Here is a 17,541-nt window from a genome sequence, read left to right as displayed (position 1 = left end):
ATCCCCTGACGTTACCTAACCCGGGGCGAGCCCGGCGGCGGGGGCCAATGGCAAATGGTGGCGGGCCGGCGGGGGGGCGCTGCCGAGCGGCGCCTTGGGAGCGGTAGTTCTCTCCCGCCACGGTGGCGCTTTATGGCAGGACGTAACAGTGAGGGAAAGCGCGCCGCGTCCCGCCGCTTTGCGACAGAGCGAGCGTAGGAGTGAGGGCGGTGGGTGAGGAGAGCCCTGCCGGGGGTCGGGGGGGAACGGGGCGAGGGAGAGCCGTGCCGGGGGGGACGGGGCGGGGCAAGGGAAAGCCCTGCTGGGGGGTATGGGGCGAGGGAGAGCCCTGCCGGGGGGGGTGGGGCTGCCCCGGGCGAGGGGGAGCACGGCAGCGGCCGGCGGGAGGCTGCCCTGCGGCCTGAGGGAAGGGCCCAGCGGGGCGGTCGGGCAGCACCCGCCGGGTGGGGGTTTCTGGCGGGGGGAGAAGCCGCCTCTAGCTCCTGCCGCTCTGAGGGGGCTGCACTGCGAATGGCGCCGGGGCAGCCGGGCAGAGGGTGCCCAGGGGCCTCCCGCGGTCAACGGTTAAACTCAGATCAGGGTCCTGCGGGACATTCAGCGATCGCTTTGCACCCCCGGCAGGATCCGGCCCCAGCAGCATGCCCTGGCTCCGCGGGAGCTGTCACCATCCCTTGTAATGAACTTTCAAGCCAGGTTCTTCGCTAGCTGCAGGGTCAGGATGCTGCTGCAGCCCTGGCGTCTCTACTCCCGGGCTGCAGATGATATGGCTTTGCAGAGGATCCGGAAGGTCCTGTGCGTGGCTGAGAAGAATGATGCTGCCCGAGGGATTGCAGATCTGCTCTCCAACAGCAGAATGCGACGGGTAGGAATGCACCGCATCTCCTTACAGGTTCCTGATAGGCATACGGGTCCGGCTCAGCTGGCTGCAGAGGGTCACCAGGGTCACTGTGCAGCACAGTCCAGGTCTTGGGTGTAGTCTGTGTCTTGTATGGCCACACCAGCACACTCGGCAGTGCTTGGCACGGGCATCTCACATCGGCATGTGCAACATCTCACGCTGTTTTTGTCTCTGGCCACTTCTGTCTGCTTAAGGGTACAAGAATGGCTTTTTTTCGTGGACAAACACCACTTGCCCAAATGTATTTGAGAATCTTGGACCCCTTTTTCCTTGTGACTTAATTCCTGTTGGAATTCAGCTCCCCGGCTGCACTTCTGCTGGACTCCACCGTGAGGGCTCCCAGTGTCATTCCTAGATTTGCAGTGTATGCAGAAGGCTTTGGGAACTGAAACCATCTGTTGGCGTGTATCTCCCAGTCAAAAAGCACTGCTTCTGCAGCATCAGCAAGTGTCAGAGGTTTGCTGAAGTTCACATAATAAAGCCAAGATGGTCTGTGGTTTGGAGAAGAGGAGTTCGAAGATCTCTTGCTTTTTTGGGTGACCTTTAACAGTTTGCATAATTACTTGGTATTTCCAAGCTAAGGAGCTCGAAGATGCTTCTAGACCAGAATTGTATTTGAATGGAAGGTGTTACTGAGAACCTGACTGCTGACAGTCCCAGTCAAGGAAGATATCATCCTGCTTCTGCAGTAAAAGCAGCAAATACACAATCTAGAAATTTCCACAAATCTCAGTTATGTGGAGCGTAGTCTTGGGGACCTGGAGCGGGCACACTAATTGTCATTTGGAGCAGGACATTTGTTTATTGGGACTGTAACTGGCCAACCCCATGAAAACAAATCTGTTCTTCAATGTTGTTGCTATCCATGGGGAGTTAACCCTGGCATCCCCTTCAGACAAGTTTAAAATACTCTTACGTTGTAAAGTGCCACTTCAATGTCTCCATAAACAATACAGGCAATTTCCATTCATCCTGCTGTAATTTCCATTAGCTACAGTACCTGGTTTTCACTTGCCCCACACTTCTCTGTGCTCTGTCATAAGAGCGTGTATAAAGTGAGGCAAAATGCATTTGGTTTCTGTTAGAAGCCAGAAACTCAGCAGTTGTTCTTTTCCTTCTAGCGAGAAGGGTTTTCCAAGTTCAACAAGATCTACGAATATGACTACCAGATGTTTGGCCAGGTAGAGTTTTCTTTCATTCTACTGCTGGATTAGAGACATGCAAAATACTAATTATTAAAAGCCATTTGTCAGAAGTTACGAAACACATATCCAGTGACGGGGAAGTCAGATGTTCTTTTCTTGGGTCAACCACTGACCTGTTTTGTTGCTTTAAGTCTTTGAATATTCTGGGTTCAAATGTCAAAATTTGTCAAATTCGTCAAAAATATGTTGCTATTTAGAACAGGGTACCTCCTACAAAAATTGAGGATAAGGCCATAGATTTAGCTGTCAGTAGAGAGAAGAGCTTGTTACGATGCATTAGCAGGAGGAAGGTGTCACTGGTGGTGTAAATTGAGAACTGCATGAAGATCTTGGGGCTGTGGGCAGTTTTTAGCAAATGATAGGCACTAATTACCTTGCTCTGTCTCTTGTAGAACGTTACTATGGTGATGACATCTGTGTCGGGACACTTACTGGCTCATGATTTTAAGATGCCATTTCGCAAATGGTTAGTACTTACTAGCCCCTCACAGGAAGGAGGGCTGTCATCTTCCGCTTTCAGCCCTAAGATGAGGGGGGCACCGCGAGTTCGAAGCGTTGGGTCTCTGACATCACTTGCAGAGCAGCGTGATGAGTACCAAATTTTACACTGAATAGCTAAAATACTGTTTCAAATTACTGTCTTCAGAGCACTAAAAAACCCCAAGGTCATAATACTGGTTAAAATACATTAAGGCAGATGCAAGGAATTAAACTGATTCCAAAACTTGATTGATGTTCTTGTGTTCTTTGTTCAACCAGGAGTTGTCCTGGGATATGAGGTGCTTTCTCTAGCTTCCCTCCCATTTGTTCTCTATGCTTGGAATAAGAGAAGTTGCTTGTTCAGGGTGGCCTTGCAGATCTGCTGTTTTCTCTGGTTGCGTTTTGGTTCTGTTGCTTTTAAGTGTAACTTGGCATTTGATCTGAATCCTGAGTTGACTAAGACGAGACCTGTAATAAAACATTATGAATTCCAGTACTTGAACAGCACTTCCTCACAAGACAGCACCAGTTAGTGTCTCACAACGTATGTTTTCGCTTTTGTTATTCACACTGTTCATCCTCTGTTTACCAGGTATGGCTGCAACCCTCTAGCTCTTTTTGATGCTGAAATCGAGAAGTATTGCCCTGAAAATTACATGGCTATCAAGGTATGTTGTTTTTGAAGAGTTTTCCTGAAACACTTGAGTTCACAGGTTAGTTCTACAAATATTGTCTCAGACAGAAGGACAACTGTACCTTTGTCCTTAACGTCTGAGTTTCTAGAGTTTAGCAAATTCCTCCTGCGTTTCCTAGGTCTACATATGCTGTTCATTTGTGACATTGGAAGTCTCCTGCTCATGTAAAATTAGCACGGTAAAGGAACAACTACTTTGCTAAAAGTAGAAATGGTTTTTTTTCAACAAGGTGGAATTGCTAATTGCATCTCAATTTTACAAAAACCCGACACTTTCAGAAAACAGATTGTGGTGCAATCCAATCCAAGCCATGCTTTTTTGCAGAGTTAGATGTACTCATATGTACACAAATAAATGACTCAATTCTTCTGAAAGCTGCCTGATCTCATGAGACACACAATTACAAAATGTTATTGCAACAATCTATCTCTATGGATACACGTTGCATTTCATGTTCAATTAGTGAGTCATTCTAAAATAAAATGACAGAGTGGCCTGGTGCGTCTCACTCTGCATTGTTTTCTCATCTCAGAGAACCCTTGAACGAGAAATCCAGCAGTGCCAAGCTCTGGTGATCTGGACTGACTGCGATCGAGAAGGAGAGAACATCGGCTTTGAGATAATTCATGTTTGCAAAGCTGGTGCGTAGACATCATATTCATCACCCTGAGTTCCATTAAAGTACTGATTTAACAGGTATCACTGCTCAGAGGTCTCTTAACAGAGGCATACTCTCAATCTTACTGTGTCCAGGTGAAATATATTTAATATAGTTCTGATAAATACGTGGCTCTGATAGACCAGAAGTATATTCAGCTATTGGAAAGCTACAGAATAGGTTGACAGCATGCTCTTTTGAAGATAGCTATTTATTAATTATTCCTTTCCATTGGTGTTTGAGTTGCTCTTTGATTTTTTGTGGGGTTTTTGTGTGCATCTGACAGTAAAGCCAAACCTCCAGGTTTTCCGAGCCCGTTTTTCAGAGATTACACTGCATGCCGTCAGAACAGCCTGCGAGAACCTCACCCAACCAGATCAAAAAACAAGTGATGCTGTTGACGTCAGGCAGGAGCTGGACCTCAGGATAGGTATGTAAACACGTGCTGGGGGTAACAGCAGGCTGCCAAGCCTGAGCTGCTGCATACTCCTCTCCTAAAAGAAAGTGAGGAAGAGTGTGGTAGGCAGGGGACAGCTTTGTTCTCAGTGTATAGCTTACTGTCTATAAATACTCCCTTAGACTGCTGTACAAATGAGATGGCCATCCATCAGGCTCTTCCTCGCTTCTCGCCTAACCACAATGAATGCACATTGTTAAAGCTCAGCGAGGGGTGTTTAGAAATCATCTGTTTCTGTATCCTCCACACAAGACAGGAATGTCCTCTGTAGTGTCATAAATCGGATTTTTAGATCAGATGCAACTAAATCACATCTCATGTTTTACTGGAAATGTGCTATTTGAAGCAAATATTGGGTTTATATCTCATGCAGCACTGACAAGTTTCTGCAACCGAGTATTAAACTTAAGAGTAAAATCAACACTCAGAATGCTAAAAAGAACCATCTGAAGCGTTGTGTTTATTGTTCAGTGTTGTTGTATTCAGTTCTAGTGCCCATTTTGTTTTCTTAGGCGCTGCCTTCACCAGATTCCAAACACTGAGGCTCCGGAAGATCTTTCCCAATATTTTAGCAGATCAGCTGATCAGCTATGGTAGCTGCCAGTTCCCAACACTGGGGTTTGTAGTTGAACGCTTTAAAGCCATCCAGGCCTTTGTTCCTGAAGCCTTCTATAAAATAAAAGGTATGCTTGGGGAAAACGAGTCCTGCGCTCCATCTTAAAGGGCTTGATGTGCATAGAAAGGGAAAACATCGGGGCAACAAACAAATAATGCTGCAGAGGTGTTTTCGTCTTCCTTTGCTTTGACCACTAAGCAGGAATTAAAGGTTTCCCAACAGTGTGGCCCCACTGACTCTGCTATATTTCCACTGTATTACTGCTTTATCACTGAGATCTGTTGTTCAACACAGTGACACATGATCATGAAGACGGCAACGTGGTCTTCAACTGGAAGAGGAACCGGCTCTTCAATCACACAGCATGCCTGGTCCTTTACCACATGTGTATGGAGGTAGGAAAGCTTGTGAATAGTTATATAATCCAGTATCAGCCAAACATCTCCTGCATCTGTCTTGCTCAAGATGTTTCAAGAACAGTTTACATAAACTCTTAAAGGAGATTTTGCATTTTCCTTACTCTGCATTTAGGATCCAGTAGCAACTGTTGTTGAGGTTGGGAGCAAGCCAAAAAGCAAATGGAGGCCCCTGCCCCTGGACACTGTGGTACGTTTGAACTATGCTAAAAGGACTTATCTGAAAGAAACTTTGAACAGATATTTTACTCACCACTCTGAATTATGCACAAATACTTTCTTTTTTCCCTGGCTTCTCTGAACACAGGAACTTGAGAAGTTGGCTTCCCGCAAACTGAAAATAAATGCAAAGGAAACCATGAGAATAGCAGAAGTACTCTATACTCAAGGGTAAGAAAGCAAGACTTGGCTTGGTAAACTCAATTCTTTCAAGAGTAAAGTGCCTTTAGTTCAAAATGGGAAGCATCTTGGAGCGCACCTCTTAAAGTGCTCTTCTGTCTTTCTTAAGATTCATTAGCTACCCCCGAACTGAGACCAACATTTTCCCCAAGGAGCTGAACCTCTCTGCTTTAGTACAAGAGCAGATACAGGACCCAAACTGGGGAGCATTTGCACAGAGGATTTTGGATCAGGGTGGGCCAACCCCTCGGAGTGGAAACAAATCGGATCAGGCTCACCCTCCCATCCACCCTACAAAATACACTGCTAACCTGCAGGTGAGTTTAATGAAGGCAGAGGTAACTGGATGGTTTGTATTGCTTGATAAATAAAAATAGAAGTCTTAATAGTATGGTCATTACACAGTATACTCATCTGAGATCTCACTAATATTTCTTGATATCATTAACACAGGAGGACACTGACTCTTTTTTACTGTTTGATATTAGGGCAATGAGCAGAGACTATATGAATTTATTGTGCGCCATTTTTTGGCTTGTTGCTCTGAAGATGCCAAAGGACAGGAAACAACTGTGGAGATCGACATTGCTAATGAGCGATTCATTGCTCAAGGACTAATGATCCTGGCCCGAAATTATCTGGAAGTCTATCCTTATGAGAAGTGGAGCGATAAGGTAATACACGTGAATAACATAGATAGGAGAGGCTAAAATACCTGGAGTTTGAGACAGCACTTCACTGCCAGCTTCAGACCCCTGTACAGAAGGTCCTTTGACAATTTCTGGCCCACTGGCTGTTTCATTCAGAGCCTTCTCTGCTAAAAACCTGTGCAGCTTTATTGTGCCAGCCTTGGATAGATTCTTCCCCTTCTGATACCAAAGCAGAGACCATACAGGGCTGTGGGGTTGGCTTTACTCACTAGGAGCTGAAATTTCTGTTCCGTGGTCTGGGAGCTCATTACTAGCTAATCCCAAGGATCCTGGGACTGGATCTCCTCCAGAACAGGGTGCTGCTCTGTTACTGCACGGGCCTGTCGTTAGTGTGACACTTTGTCTTCAGTGAATGAACTAGAAGGCAGTTTCAAAGAGATTCTCCTTCCCTTCAGGTTATCCCACTGTATCAGAAAGGGTCTCGCTTTCAGCCTACTACAGTGGAGATGGTGGATGGGGAAACCAGCCCTCCATTGCTCCTTACAGAAGCGGATCTCATTGCTCTCATGGAGAAACATGGCATTGGTCAGTATTGGCAGTGTGGCCTCTTGCTTTTGGGAGAGCTTTGTTCATAAGCTTCTCAGCTTCTTTTACACCAGTTCTGTCCCACACTCAAGAGCAGGGAATGCTCTAAATGTCACTTCAGGTAAAAAAAATCACTTAAATGCACAGAACAAAGGGTTAGTAGAGGCCTGTAGGCAAGGTCCGGAGATCCTGAGGAGTCTGCAGTGTCTCCAGTATCTAGGGAGACATGCAGTTTAGGATCTGTGGTGTGCCTGCCAGCACCTTGTTGGCCTCAGTGCCAGTGGGAGACATGAGGGCAGTGCTGCCTCTCACCGAAAGTTGTCTCCTTGTCCCTTTACCACCTTGCACTCTTCCCTAGGCACAGGGGAAATCACTTCTTGGCACCTAATTCGACTAAATAACCTGTCTGCTTTCAGGGACGGATGCCACTCATGCCGAGCACATTGAGACAATTAAGACGCGGATGTATGTGGGCCTTACAGCAGATCAGCGATTCCTCCCAGGCCACCTGGGCATGGGGCTGGTTGAAGGTAAGGGCAGTGCCCACAAGGAAGATGGCAAGGTCCTTACCTGCTCCTTTGTTTCGCTTACCATGCACTATGTTCCTCAGGCTATGATTCCATGGGCTACGAGATGTCCAAGCCTGACCTTCGAGCTGAGCTGGAGGCTGATCTGAAACTGATCTGTGAGGGGAAGAAAGACAAATATGCAGTGTTGCAGCAGCAGCTCCAAAAGTACAAGCAAGTCTTCATCGAAGCTGTGGCTAGAGCCAACAAGTGAGCCCTGCCTTTGCCCTCTTCTATTTGCTTTGCTGCTCTGGGAGGTACTAGCTTCTCATCTGAGGCTCAGCCTGGAGTGGGATCCTGTCACACTTTCCCTGGAGCTCTGCCCAGCGTGTGTAGGCACTTCATGGGAAGGGATGACTCGCAGCCTGGCACATAACACAACAAGTTAGGGTTGGTGCCAACTAACTGCTCATCTTGGTTTAAATCCTTAAGATTAAATCCAGAGCTGACTGAAGGAGATGGCAGCATGCACTGCCTCCTTTCACGTTGAACCCGCACCTAGCCTGTTCCAGAGACATGGTACTGAATCAACATACTCATGCAGAAGCTCAGAGGGGCTGTGTAGAGAGCAGCAGGCACTAATTCACTGCCCTACCTGATCACTGCAGATGAGACACACAGGATGCTCTGCTTGTTTCTTCATAGGTTGGACCAGGCCCTGGCTCAGTATTTTGGAGAAGCCACAGAAATTGCAGAGCAAGAGGAGGTCTACCCAGCAACGCCCTTTTCTGTTCGGAAGTGTCCACAGTGCAACAATGACATGGTCCTGAAGACCAGGAAGAATGGCGGGTTGGTGATCTTCCCTGTTGTAAAAAATAGCCTTCTCTGCTGGTTTGTGTGTTTCTAGGCATTTTTAGTTTACCTCCCCTCTGCAGCAAGCATGAAAACTTGGGCTGCAGTTAGCTGACTCCACCGGCTACATAAGGTGTGTGGACTCAGCTGAACCTCTCTCTCAAGTACATATTTGCCCTTAAAAATTGTTGTTTTGACAATTTCTGATGGCTGAGAAGACGGCAGAACAGATCACTGACTGTCTTGACTTTGCCTCTTCCTCATCCGGTGCTTTTGCCCCATGGCAGGTTCTATCTGAGCTGTATGGGCTACCCAGCTTGTAAAACTGCCGTCTGGTTTCCTGATTTCGTGCTGGACGTGGCCAGGGACGAGAGCATCTGTGCTGTGTGTAATCCACATCCAGTTCACAAGTAGGTCCTACCAGTTGTCCTTTGGGGAAATGCAGCTCTTCAGACACTGTGTGTTAGCCTTCAGGGTTGGAAATGTCCATGGGTTAGGCTGGGCAACCATTTTCCATTCCAGTCTTGGAAAGCTGGAGCAGCACTCATGGCTTGGGGATAGAAAGAAGAGGGGTTGGGGAAACCGGTGTAAGTATAGCAGAATTTAAAAAAACAACCAAACATAAAAATGCAACTCCAAATCAAGGTCTGATGATGAGAAGTTATATAAACTGGGATACTTTTATTCTTCCTTTCCTTTTAGACTGAAGTTTAAATTCAAGAGAGGCAGTGTTCCACCCACTATGCCCCTGGAGTTTGTTGGTTGCATTGGAGGCTGTGACGACATGCTAAAAGAGCTCTTGGACCTGAAGTATTTACACAGGTCGTCCCAATCCACATCATCAGCCAGCCAGCAAGCTAATCACGTGCAGGTCAACAACTCCTTTCACAGAGGTAGCGGTGAAACCAGGCATGTGCGGGGGACCACAAACCCGGCACCGGGACATCTATTCTCCTTGAGCTCAACGAGAACACCCAGGCCTGCTCCAGATGATGGGAACAACGCAGTGGTGTGCAACTGTGGGAACGAAGCCCTGCTGTTAACGGTGCGCAAAGAAGGGCCCAATCAAGGCAGGCAGTTTTACAAATGCAATGCCGGTACCTGCAACTTTTTTCTCTGGGCTGATCAGCAGTCAGAGGACAGAAGTAACATGGCTCCACAGGGCTCTGCACTGCCCCAGCCCTTTGCAGGAAGGGACCCAGCAGGATTTCAGCGCCCAGGAGGAAGGAGAGGCCCAGAACTCTTTGGAAGCAACAGCTCCAATTCAGGAGGCGGCGCAGTCTGCAAGTGCAACCAGCCAGCCGTCACACGCACGGTCCAAAAGGATGGGCCCAACAAAGGACGGCAGTTCCACACCTGCTCTAAACCCCGAGAGCAGCAGTGTGGCTTCTTCCAGTGGGCAGATGAAAATGTGGCACCGGGTAAGACTGGGCTTGGGGTGAGACACAAGGGTTGGAGGCTATTCTTGAAGCTAAACTGAACACACTTTTCACACATGTGGAATGCTTCCACGGTGTGAGAGCTCTTGTAACAACTCATATATTTAACAGACTTCGTTTGTCTTAGAACTTCTGTCAGCAGCATTATAGCATTTCAAATGTTGCTTGTAACAACTGAGTCTGGCTTACCTTTCCAAGTGTTAGCAGGATATGTCCTCATAGCACACATCTGCTGAGCTCCGAGTAGGATGCTTTGCTTCCATGTGCAGTAAAGCTCAAGTGTCTGTCCATGACTACTTGGGTGAAGCCCAGCACTCTTTCCAACAGTCTCTTTGGGAGTTTGTCCTCCCAAATTAGAGTAACAGCTCTCACAAAGCCAAGCACTGACTTGGTATAGAGTTGAAGTGGTAGCACCACTTCTGGAGATCTTAAACCCCATTCTGTCATGCCAAGGAAACGGTGCTACTCCCTCTGCCCTAGGTTCAGGAATGCAGTGAAAGGCCAAGCCTTTCTGATTAGAGCTGAGAAACTGAGTGTGGCTGCTGTGGAAAAATGCTGAAAAAAAGTACCCATTAAAAAATAAATAATCACAAAATAAGGATGTGAAAGAAAGAGCTCTGACACAAAGGGACAGTAAGCAAAGCACAGAGGTGGAGATGTGGTCTGAGAGAGATTTTCAACACTGCCTCCCCCTCAGACATTTGAGCCTGAAAGGGTAGAATCAAGTTTTCAAAACTACATAAAACCCAAGTTTTCCTCTGGCATATTTTGTTGTTTCTGCTTCAGCTGTAGACCAGAGCATGCAACCAGGCAGATCAGTTTCCCCTGTTCCGTTCCCACTTTTCTCTAATGCTGCAAGACAGATGGGTGAGATTTAACTGTTCAGACAAATCTGAAGCTGTTGTAACTTCAGGAATAATCTTAGAGGGTGGGATAGTAAAATCCTTGATCTGCCATTTTGAATTTATCTTCCATTTGTCACCCACTTATATTTTCAAAGGTACTTACACACAAGTTGTTTCTCTCTAGGCCCTTTTGGAGATGCCTCTTTGAACCACTTTGGCAACAGTGAATACTCAAGAGAGCTGGGAAGTAAAGCCAAGAGACCAAACAGTTTCTCCTCAGGAGCCACTGCCAAGAAACCACGGACCTGTAGCATTTGCCACCAGCCTGGCCACACTAGAAAAACCTGCCCTCAAAACCACTGAGCCTGGATGGACATCTCTTGAGAGCCTGAAAGGTCCAGGGCTGTGAGCTGCTACAGGAGCAACTCCTGCTGACAGGAACTGGGGTCTAGAAACAAGTCTGTCCAGTGCTTTCTGGAAGGGCTGGTTGCAGGCTGCTCCTGCCAAGGGGTACCACCCTCACACACGATTACGTGCCAGGGCAGCAAGCGTTCAACCAGCTTTGAAAGGTGGCCCCACTACCCGTTAGCCTTTGTTTTCAGTTGCTCTTCTGCTGAGCAAGTTGGGATAGTCTGAACATTGCAAGGAAGCATTTGGAAACTGAACCTACAGAGAAAACAGCACTGGATCTAGTCCACCTGCAGCTCCTGTCACAGCGGTGGCTGTACGCAGCCTTTCTACGCGAGGCAGAAGTGGATTGTCGCCACAAGGACAGACACCAGCACTGCTGAGCACTTCTCAGTCCCTGGCTTTCCACAGTGTGGAATTTCATTTTAAGTTCTTTTCTAAGTTAACATTACCTGAGCAACATTCCCCTTTCTTTTTGGTCACAGCGTCTACCCCTTGCCTTGGTTGTCCCTGCCTGTGGAAGAGGGCCAGTGCAGAGCAGCTGGGTCTGGTGCTTGCCCTGACAAGGAAGCTCAGCTGCAGTGCTGAGGAAGAGCATTCACTTCAGACAGTTCCTGAATTTGAAACCAAGCAATTCCTCAAACCTTGAGACATGCCTCTGTGATGCTGCTAGCTAATGCAAGTTACTTTTGTGAAACTATTAAGTTTCTTATTAAAAGATTATTTTAATAATAATTAAACATCTTAACCTTGCCGTATTATTTCTTCTTACTTAAAATAGTTAGGCTATTACTGTAAAAGCATTCACCTAAATCTTGCTCTTTCCACTCACTCATTCAAACAATATGGAAGCTTTCTTGGCAGAAACTCCCTGCAGTTATTTAGAAGCGAGCTGCAGAGGAGTAGGGAAAGTGGTTTTATCTCCTCAGCTGCATCTGCTGTAGCACTGCTGCCCAGAGACAGCCAGCCAGCTGGCTGAACTGAACAGAGGTTCTGTTTTCCTGCGCTTCGTTTAGACAACTCCCTGGGAAGCCAGGCTACCTCCTCCCTCTCTGTTGGAGCTTCCTCTGTACATCAAAGAAAGTAGACCCACAAGATTCCTGTGTCCTCTGCTGCCAGGGGACAGCATTCAGTTTTTCCCTGGGGCCTCTGATGCTTGGGACCCTACTTCTGGGCACAGAGCAGTTCCCTGGGTCAGTACTGAGGTGACATGCAGCAGATGGAGCCAGCGTGGGCAGGAGCCTGAAGCACATTCTATAGAGGCTAGCTTGAAGCAAAGGAGACCACAGCAGCACCAGTTCGCTTTAAGGTCTGCATGAGAGAGCCTTTAATTCTGCAGCAGACAGTTGCCATCAGGCCTAAATCTATGGAGTGAGGTCAGGAGAGCTCGGATTGCATTTCCCTGTACCCCTCACTCCCACGATTAACAGCTGTGGCCTAAAAATACAGCCCTACAGGCTAAAATAACAGGATTATGAGGCTTTGTAATGCAATCACTGAGCTGGCAAAAGCCCGGGCAGCAGCCTCTGAACGGCAACAGCAGGAGAATGCAGTTGTGTAGCATACAGGCAGCACGTTAAGCATTGCTGATGGCATCAGCTGTTACCAGCTTTACTGGTCTAACCCTGGTCAGCATTCAGGCAGCTGGTTACAGCCACTGGGTCAGCGGCACAAGCTCAGTGTCCCAACAGCTCACGTACTGCAGCCAGGCACTCTGCAGCCGTAGGGGTCTGGAAGAGGAGGAAGACCTTGCGGGATGGGGTCTGACTGCCACCAAGCTCTCCACGCAGAGCGGGGGATGCCCTGGGCAGTGCTGGGTGGTTCTCAGGCATGCCAGCACAGCTGGGGGATCGCTTCAGCCTGATCACAGGAAAGCAAACAAAACAGAGGTGACACAAGAGAACCAATATACACAGGGAAGGTTTATTCTCATCACTAACACCTCAGAAGTGGTTTGGAGGAACAAAGTAAGCAATCCTCAGACTGGGAAGAAAAGCAGTGCATTTTTTCCTCCCATAAACAAGATGATAGCTGTAAAGAAAAGTAAACCGCAACAGCTGCTCACATTGAAGTCCACAGGACTTCTCCACCTCCACCACTGTGCAAACCTAGCTCTTCCCATTAAATACATGAATACATTTCATCTCCCTGGGGCTACGGCCAGAACCAAAGCTTACTAGCAGCCACTCAAAGGAAAAAAACAAAACAAAATACCCAAACAAAACATACCTTCTTAATAAAAAGCATGAACAGTTTCAGTTCTTGCAAGTGCTCTGCTCAGAGCATCGTTTCTGTCCTACTTTCCTGCCCCATACCCTGGAGCTCCAGGACAGGACCTCAAGACAGCAGCGATACATGTGTGAAAAGGTCACTGGACAGACTGGAAGGGGACACTGCAGAGCAGCGAGTACCCCCAGATGGGTGCTGGCAGCAACCTACCTACCGGGGAGGGGACACACAGCACTGCTGCAGCCTCCACTAAGGGACCAATTCCAGGAGCCTCCCAGGAGTCAGCAGCTCTCTTCCTGCCTCCGTCTTTTTCAGGACATCTTCCAGCAAAACACCGTGTGGGACAAAGGCCACGAAGCCCCAGGTCCGTGCTGGAAGCACGCCCCTTCCTCGGGACAGAGCCAATACTGGCAGAATGAAGAGGTAGGGCTCAGCTCGCCCCTTTTGGCAGCTGAAAGGGTTTCCAAAGAATAAACCCCCAGCCCCGCTTGCTATGGCTGTACCTTCAAGTGCCCAGACAACCACCCAGGTCATCGCTGGGGCTTTATTTCAGATTGGCAACATGCTACAGAAGGATAAGGCTCCCACCCTGTCCCAAAGGCTGGCTTGAGGGGATGGCACAGTAAGACCGGTTGGGTGCTGGTGCAAGGACCCACCCAGCATGCTGCAGAACACAGCAGCAGCAAGGAACTGCTCTTCTCCAGTTCCAGCTGGTCTCAGAGCACAGGGGAACCTGACGGCTGGGACAGGCAGGGGACACTGGGAACCAGAGACCAAACATGCTTTGTGTTGGCTCGCAATGCCCAGTGGATGGGACTCACCTGAAGGTGCTCGAGGTATGGGCTGCACCCACCCCGGGTTTGGCGGAGCCTCCCAGCCAGAGGCTCCATACGCCAACGCTCACCTCCACTCAGACACATTTTATTCAAACATTAAATATATTTTTTTTCTCTTAAAGTGCAAGAACTTTGCCTCTTACTGACTACTCAACTAGAACCATCACAATCCTCGCAGCGAGGAGCAGCAGATGGGCGAGGAACACCCCGTGTTCGGGAGCTCTCAACACCCCAGTCATTTCTCCCTCAGCAGGAGCTCTGGCTCCGATATGGCCCTGTAAAGCAGGAAGCCCATCTCATCGATTTCCTCTTCCAACAGCTCACAGAAGAGGTTGATTTTGCAGTTGAAATAGGAAGGCAGGACCCCTTTCTCCAGGTAGCCTACCAGCTCCTCAAGCACCTGCTGGAACCTGTCAGCAAGGCTTTCTTCTGCCCAGTCTGAACTGGTGGCACTGAGGTGAAGAATGACATGGGTCAAGGGGCTGCCGCTCAGTTTGTGCAGGGCAGGATGGCTCTTGCAGATGCCGTTCAGGATGCGGAGGCAGTGCTGTCGAGCCCCAGCATCAGCTGCATCCAGCTCCTTCACCTTTGAGACCTCTGCCTTGTAAAAGCTCTCAAGCCAGAGGTTTTCCACCAGTCCTTCAGGAGGAACAGCTAGAAGAACCTTGCCCTCCATTTCCACCACTGGGAAGAGGGTTATGCTCAGCTCGACCTGATCATGTTTGACTTCCAGCCTCAGCTCCTGGGAGGCCACGACCGGGTAGATGACGCTCCCCAGCAGGTTACCTATGGCAGGCCAGTTGATGGAGGCCACCAGCATCTTGTGGAGGGTCTCATTAAGCACATTGGAGGAGAGGTACTGGCCCACGATGAACCTGTCCCAGGGGCTGCACCCACGAGGGAAATACTCCAGATCAGTCCTCTTGATCAGCCAGTACTGGGGGTTCCTCACCACGGTGTCCTCTCCCGGGATAAGGCTCCACAGCGCAGTGTCGAGGACCACCGGCAGCATGAGGTGGATATGGTCAGCTGCCAGAGCTCCGAGGCCATCGAGCAGAGGACCGCTGAGGAAGAGTCTGCCAAAGGGCATCTCTGGGCACTTGCTCCACAAGAAGTTCTGCAGTTGGGTGCCGATGCTCCTGGCCAGCTGTGGGGCGATGGACACCTGCACCTCAGGCACGGCCAGCCAGCTGCTGTAGTGCGAGAGGAGCTTCTCCTGCAGTGTGAGGCAGATGGATTTGACCTGAGGAGTCTCTGGAGAGGTAGAGCAGACGATGGGGCAGAGGGAAGAGAGAAGTCACAGCTCTGAGCAGATCGTCTACAACCTACAGCAGCAGCTTCTCCTGCCACGGCTGAGGCAGAGGTGTGAGCTGGGCGCCCAGCTCTCAGCCCGCCTCTGGACACAAGACTGACCTTGCCAGGTGGTCCTCTGATGTTAACAGTGATTCTCAGCCAAGGCAGAGCCCAAACTAACCCCAAAACCCAACAGTGCCCGGCCTTACCTCCCAGCCAGATGGGTAAATCAGGCTAAGCACCAGCAGCTGGGCAAGGGACTCAACTCACTGCCAGGGTCCCTACGAGCCTCAGCCCCACAGACTGCTCAGGCTGATCCAGCCCACCCCAATGCCTGCCTCATCGCTCAAGTCCTGCAAACAATCCTGCTCCTGGCCCAGAATCTCAGGACCTGCACTGCACTGAGTTGGGCTGCTTTCCCACTTGGAAAAATGCCGCCTTCGTAGGCAGCCGGACAAGGCAGCCTTTGTCTGCAGCAGCTCCTGAGCACACCTTCCTCCAGGCAGAGCTGACCCAGAAAATGAACAGAGCAGACACCGCTTCAGAGGAAACAAAGCCCCGACAGCCTCCACCACACCACGGTGGCCGAGACGCCTTGGACATTATCAGAAGTGCTGTTACCACAGGCATTGCCTAAAAAGGGGCCGTGGCTTATTGAGCCTGCCCTCCTGGGAGGCTCACCAGGTCGGCTTTCGGGGCACTCAGCTAAAAATAACGCAGAGCTCCAAGACCGCCACAAGCAGCGGTGCAGCCAACCCAGAGCACATCAAGGTGATCTTCCCGACCGCAGTGGGAGCTGGCACATACACCATGAGCCTTACCTGGTGCCGGTGGCTGAACCGGAGGGAGTAGAGGCTGGCTGAGGTCTTCCCTTCTCTGCTTCTTGGGGGGTTTTGGTGTTGCCTTGATCAAGGCCAAGTCCTGCCAGCTCTCCTCCAGCATCTTCTGCTCAGCCTTAGGGTCGCCTTCATCGCGAGGGCTGGTGGCTCGGTCTATCAGCTGGAGGAAAGAAAAACCCCTGTGGACAACTTACTGCCTTTGTGGCATTTCTCCAGTCACACCCTGAACTAAGGGGGACAACAGCCCCTCTGGTACACACATGGGGTAATACAGCCCCATGCGGTGCCTCTGCTTGCAAAAACATGTATTTTATGGGACCACAAAGGTGCATATTTTCTTCCTGTAGGCTTTTAAGCGGAAACCAGGCGTCCAAATGTAAATTAAGCCCAAAATGCCTTTCTAGGTGGGTTACTGTACCCCAAGCACGTGCTGCTTTGGGCTAACGGGGCGTGGGGCTGTTTGTGCCCCTGCAGGGTGGGAGTGGGCAGCTCCGTGCCCCCAGCACCAGCCTTCCTGATTCACAGCACCAGCTCTGCCGCACGGTGAGGCCTTGGGTGCATCTTCCCCTGCTGCAGCCACAACCAAAGCAGCTCCCCTCCGTGGGATGGCCGGCTGCCCCCCGCCGCTGAGCCCCCAGCCTTACCCGCTTGACGGCCAGCGTGGCGATGGCGAGCACAGCCCCACCGCTGACACCCAGCACCAGCCTGGCGTTGGCCAACAGCACGTCGAGGATGCTGCCCAGCCCGTTGCCCGCCTGCCGCTCGCCCCGCGGTCGCCCGAGCCCGGCCATGGTGCCCTGCGGAGAGGAGAGCAGCAGAAGGTGGCACCGGCGCCGGGACCAGCCGCCCCGGGGGGCTCGGAGCCCGCCGGCTGGGAGCTTTTTGGGGAACTGGGGTTTCTCCCGACCCTACGGAGCCCGCCCCGCCGCTGCCCTTCACCTCCAGGGCAAAGGGTCCCGCCGGGACGCGGCGGGGGAGCGAGGGTCACCCGGGCAAGAATCACCGGCTCCTCGCCCGGCCCTGCCGCAGCCGTCTGGGGGGCAAGCGGCGGCGCGGGGGGGGGACAGTACCGCGGCCCGTGCCCCCGGGAAGGGCTGGGGCGGAGAGCCCCGCGCTGTCGAGGCCACGGGCGGCCCCCGAGCCGCTCAAGGGCAGGGCCGACTCCCGGCCCCGCACTCACCCACTGCCCGGCCACTCCGCCCCGCCCCGCTCCGCCGCCCCAGACAATTGGAGCG

The 17,541-nt window shown here is 50.4% G+C and overlaps 2 protein-coding genes across 3 annotated transcripts; one reads left to right on the top strand and one right to left on the bottom strand.

The window, feature by feature from the left end:
• Nucleotides 1-28: 28 nt before the first annotated feature.
• On the top strand, nt 29-11,867 carry TOP3A (DNA topoisomerase III alpha). Its single transcript, XM_056337976.1, has 20 exons — nt 29-209; nt 622-862; nt 2,020-2,079; nt 2,496-2,569; nt 3,176-3,251; nt 3,811-3,919; nt 4,223-4,366; nt 4,906-5,076; nt 5,304-5,404; nt 5,541-5,615; nt 5,733-5,815; nt 5,934-6,141; nt 6,313-6,498; nt 6,930-7,059; nt 7,476-7,589; nt 7,670-7,835; nt 8,271-8,414; nt 8,705-8,827; nt 9,120-9,838; nt 10,886-11,867. Exons 2-20 carry the CDS (start codon nt 677-679, stop codon nt 11,062-11,064), a joined length of 3,048 nt encoding a protein of 1,015 aa, XP_056193951.1. The 5' UTR covers nt 29-209; nt 622-676; the 3' UTR covers nt 11,065-11,867.
• Nucleotides 11,868-13,011: 1,144 nt separating this feature from the next.
• On the bottom strand, nt 13,012-17,492 carry MIEF2 (mitochondrial elongation factor 2). Of its 2 annotated transcripts, XM_056337988.1 has the most exons (4): nt 17,246-17,492; nt 16,951-17,103; nt 16,289-16,466; nt 13,012-15,428 (listed from the first exon to the last, which is right to left on the bottom strand). In XM_056337988.1, exons 2-4 carry the CDS (start codon nt 17,095-17,097, stop codon nt 14,410-14,412), a joined length of 1,344 nt encoding a protein of 447 aa, XP_056193963.1. In that variant the 5' UTR covers nt 17,098-17,103; nt 17,246-17,492; the 3' UTR covers nt 13,012-14,409. The 2 variants fall into 2 exon arrangements, with proteins under 2 accessions (XP_056193963.1, XP_056193964.1); XM_056337989.1 differs by lacking the exon at nt 17,246-17,492 and having other exon boundaries at nt 16,289-16,485; nt 16,951-17,080.
• Between the last annotated feature and the right edge of the window lie 49 nt (nt 17,493-17,541).

The sequence above is a fragment of the Falco biarmicus genome, chromosome 4, assembly GCF_023638135.1.
Source record: "Falco biarmicus isolate bFalBia1 chromosome 4, bFalBia1.pri, whole genome shotgun sequence".
Classification (NCBI taxonomy): Eukaryota; Metazoa; Chordata; class Aves; order Falconiformes; family Falconidae; genus Falco; species Falco biarmicus.
This window is presented reverse-complemented; position numbering and strand designations above follow the sequence as displayed.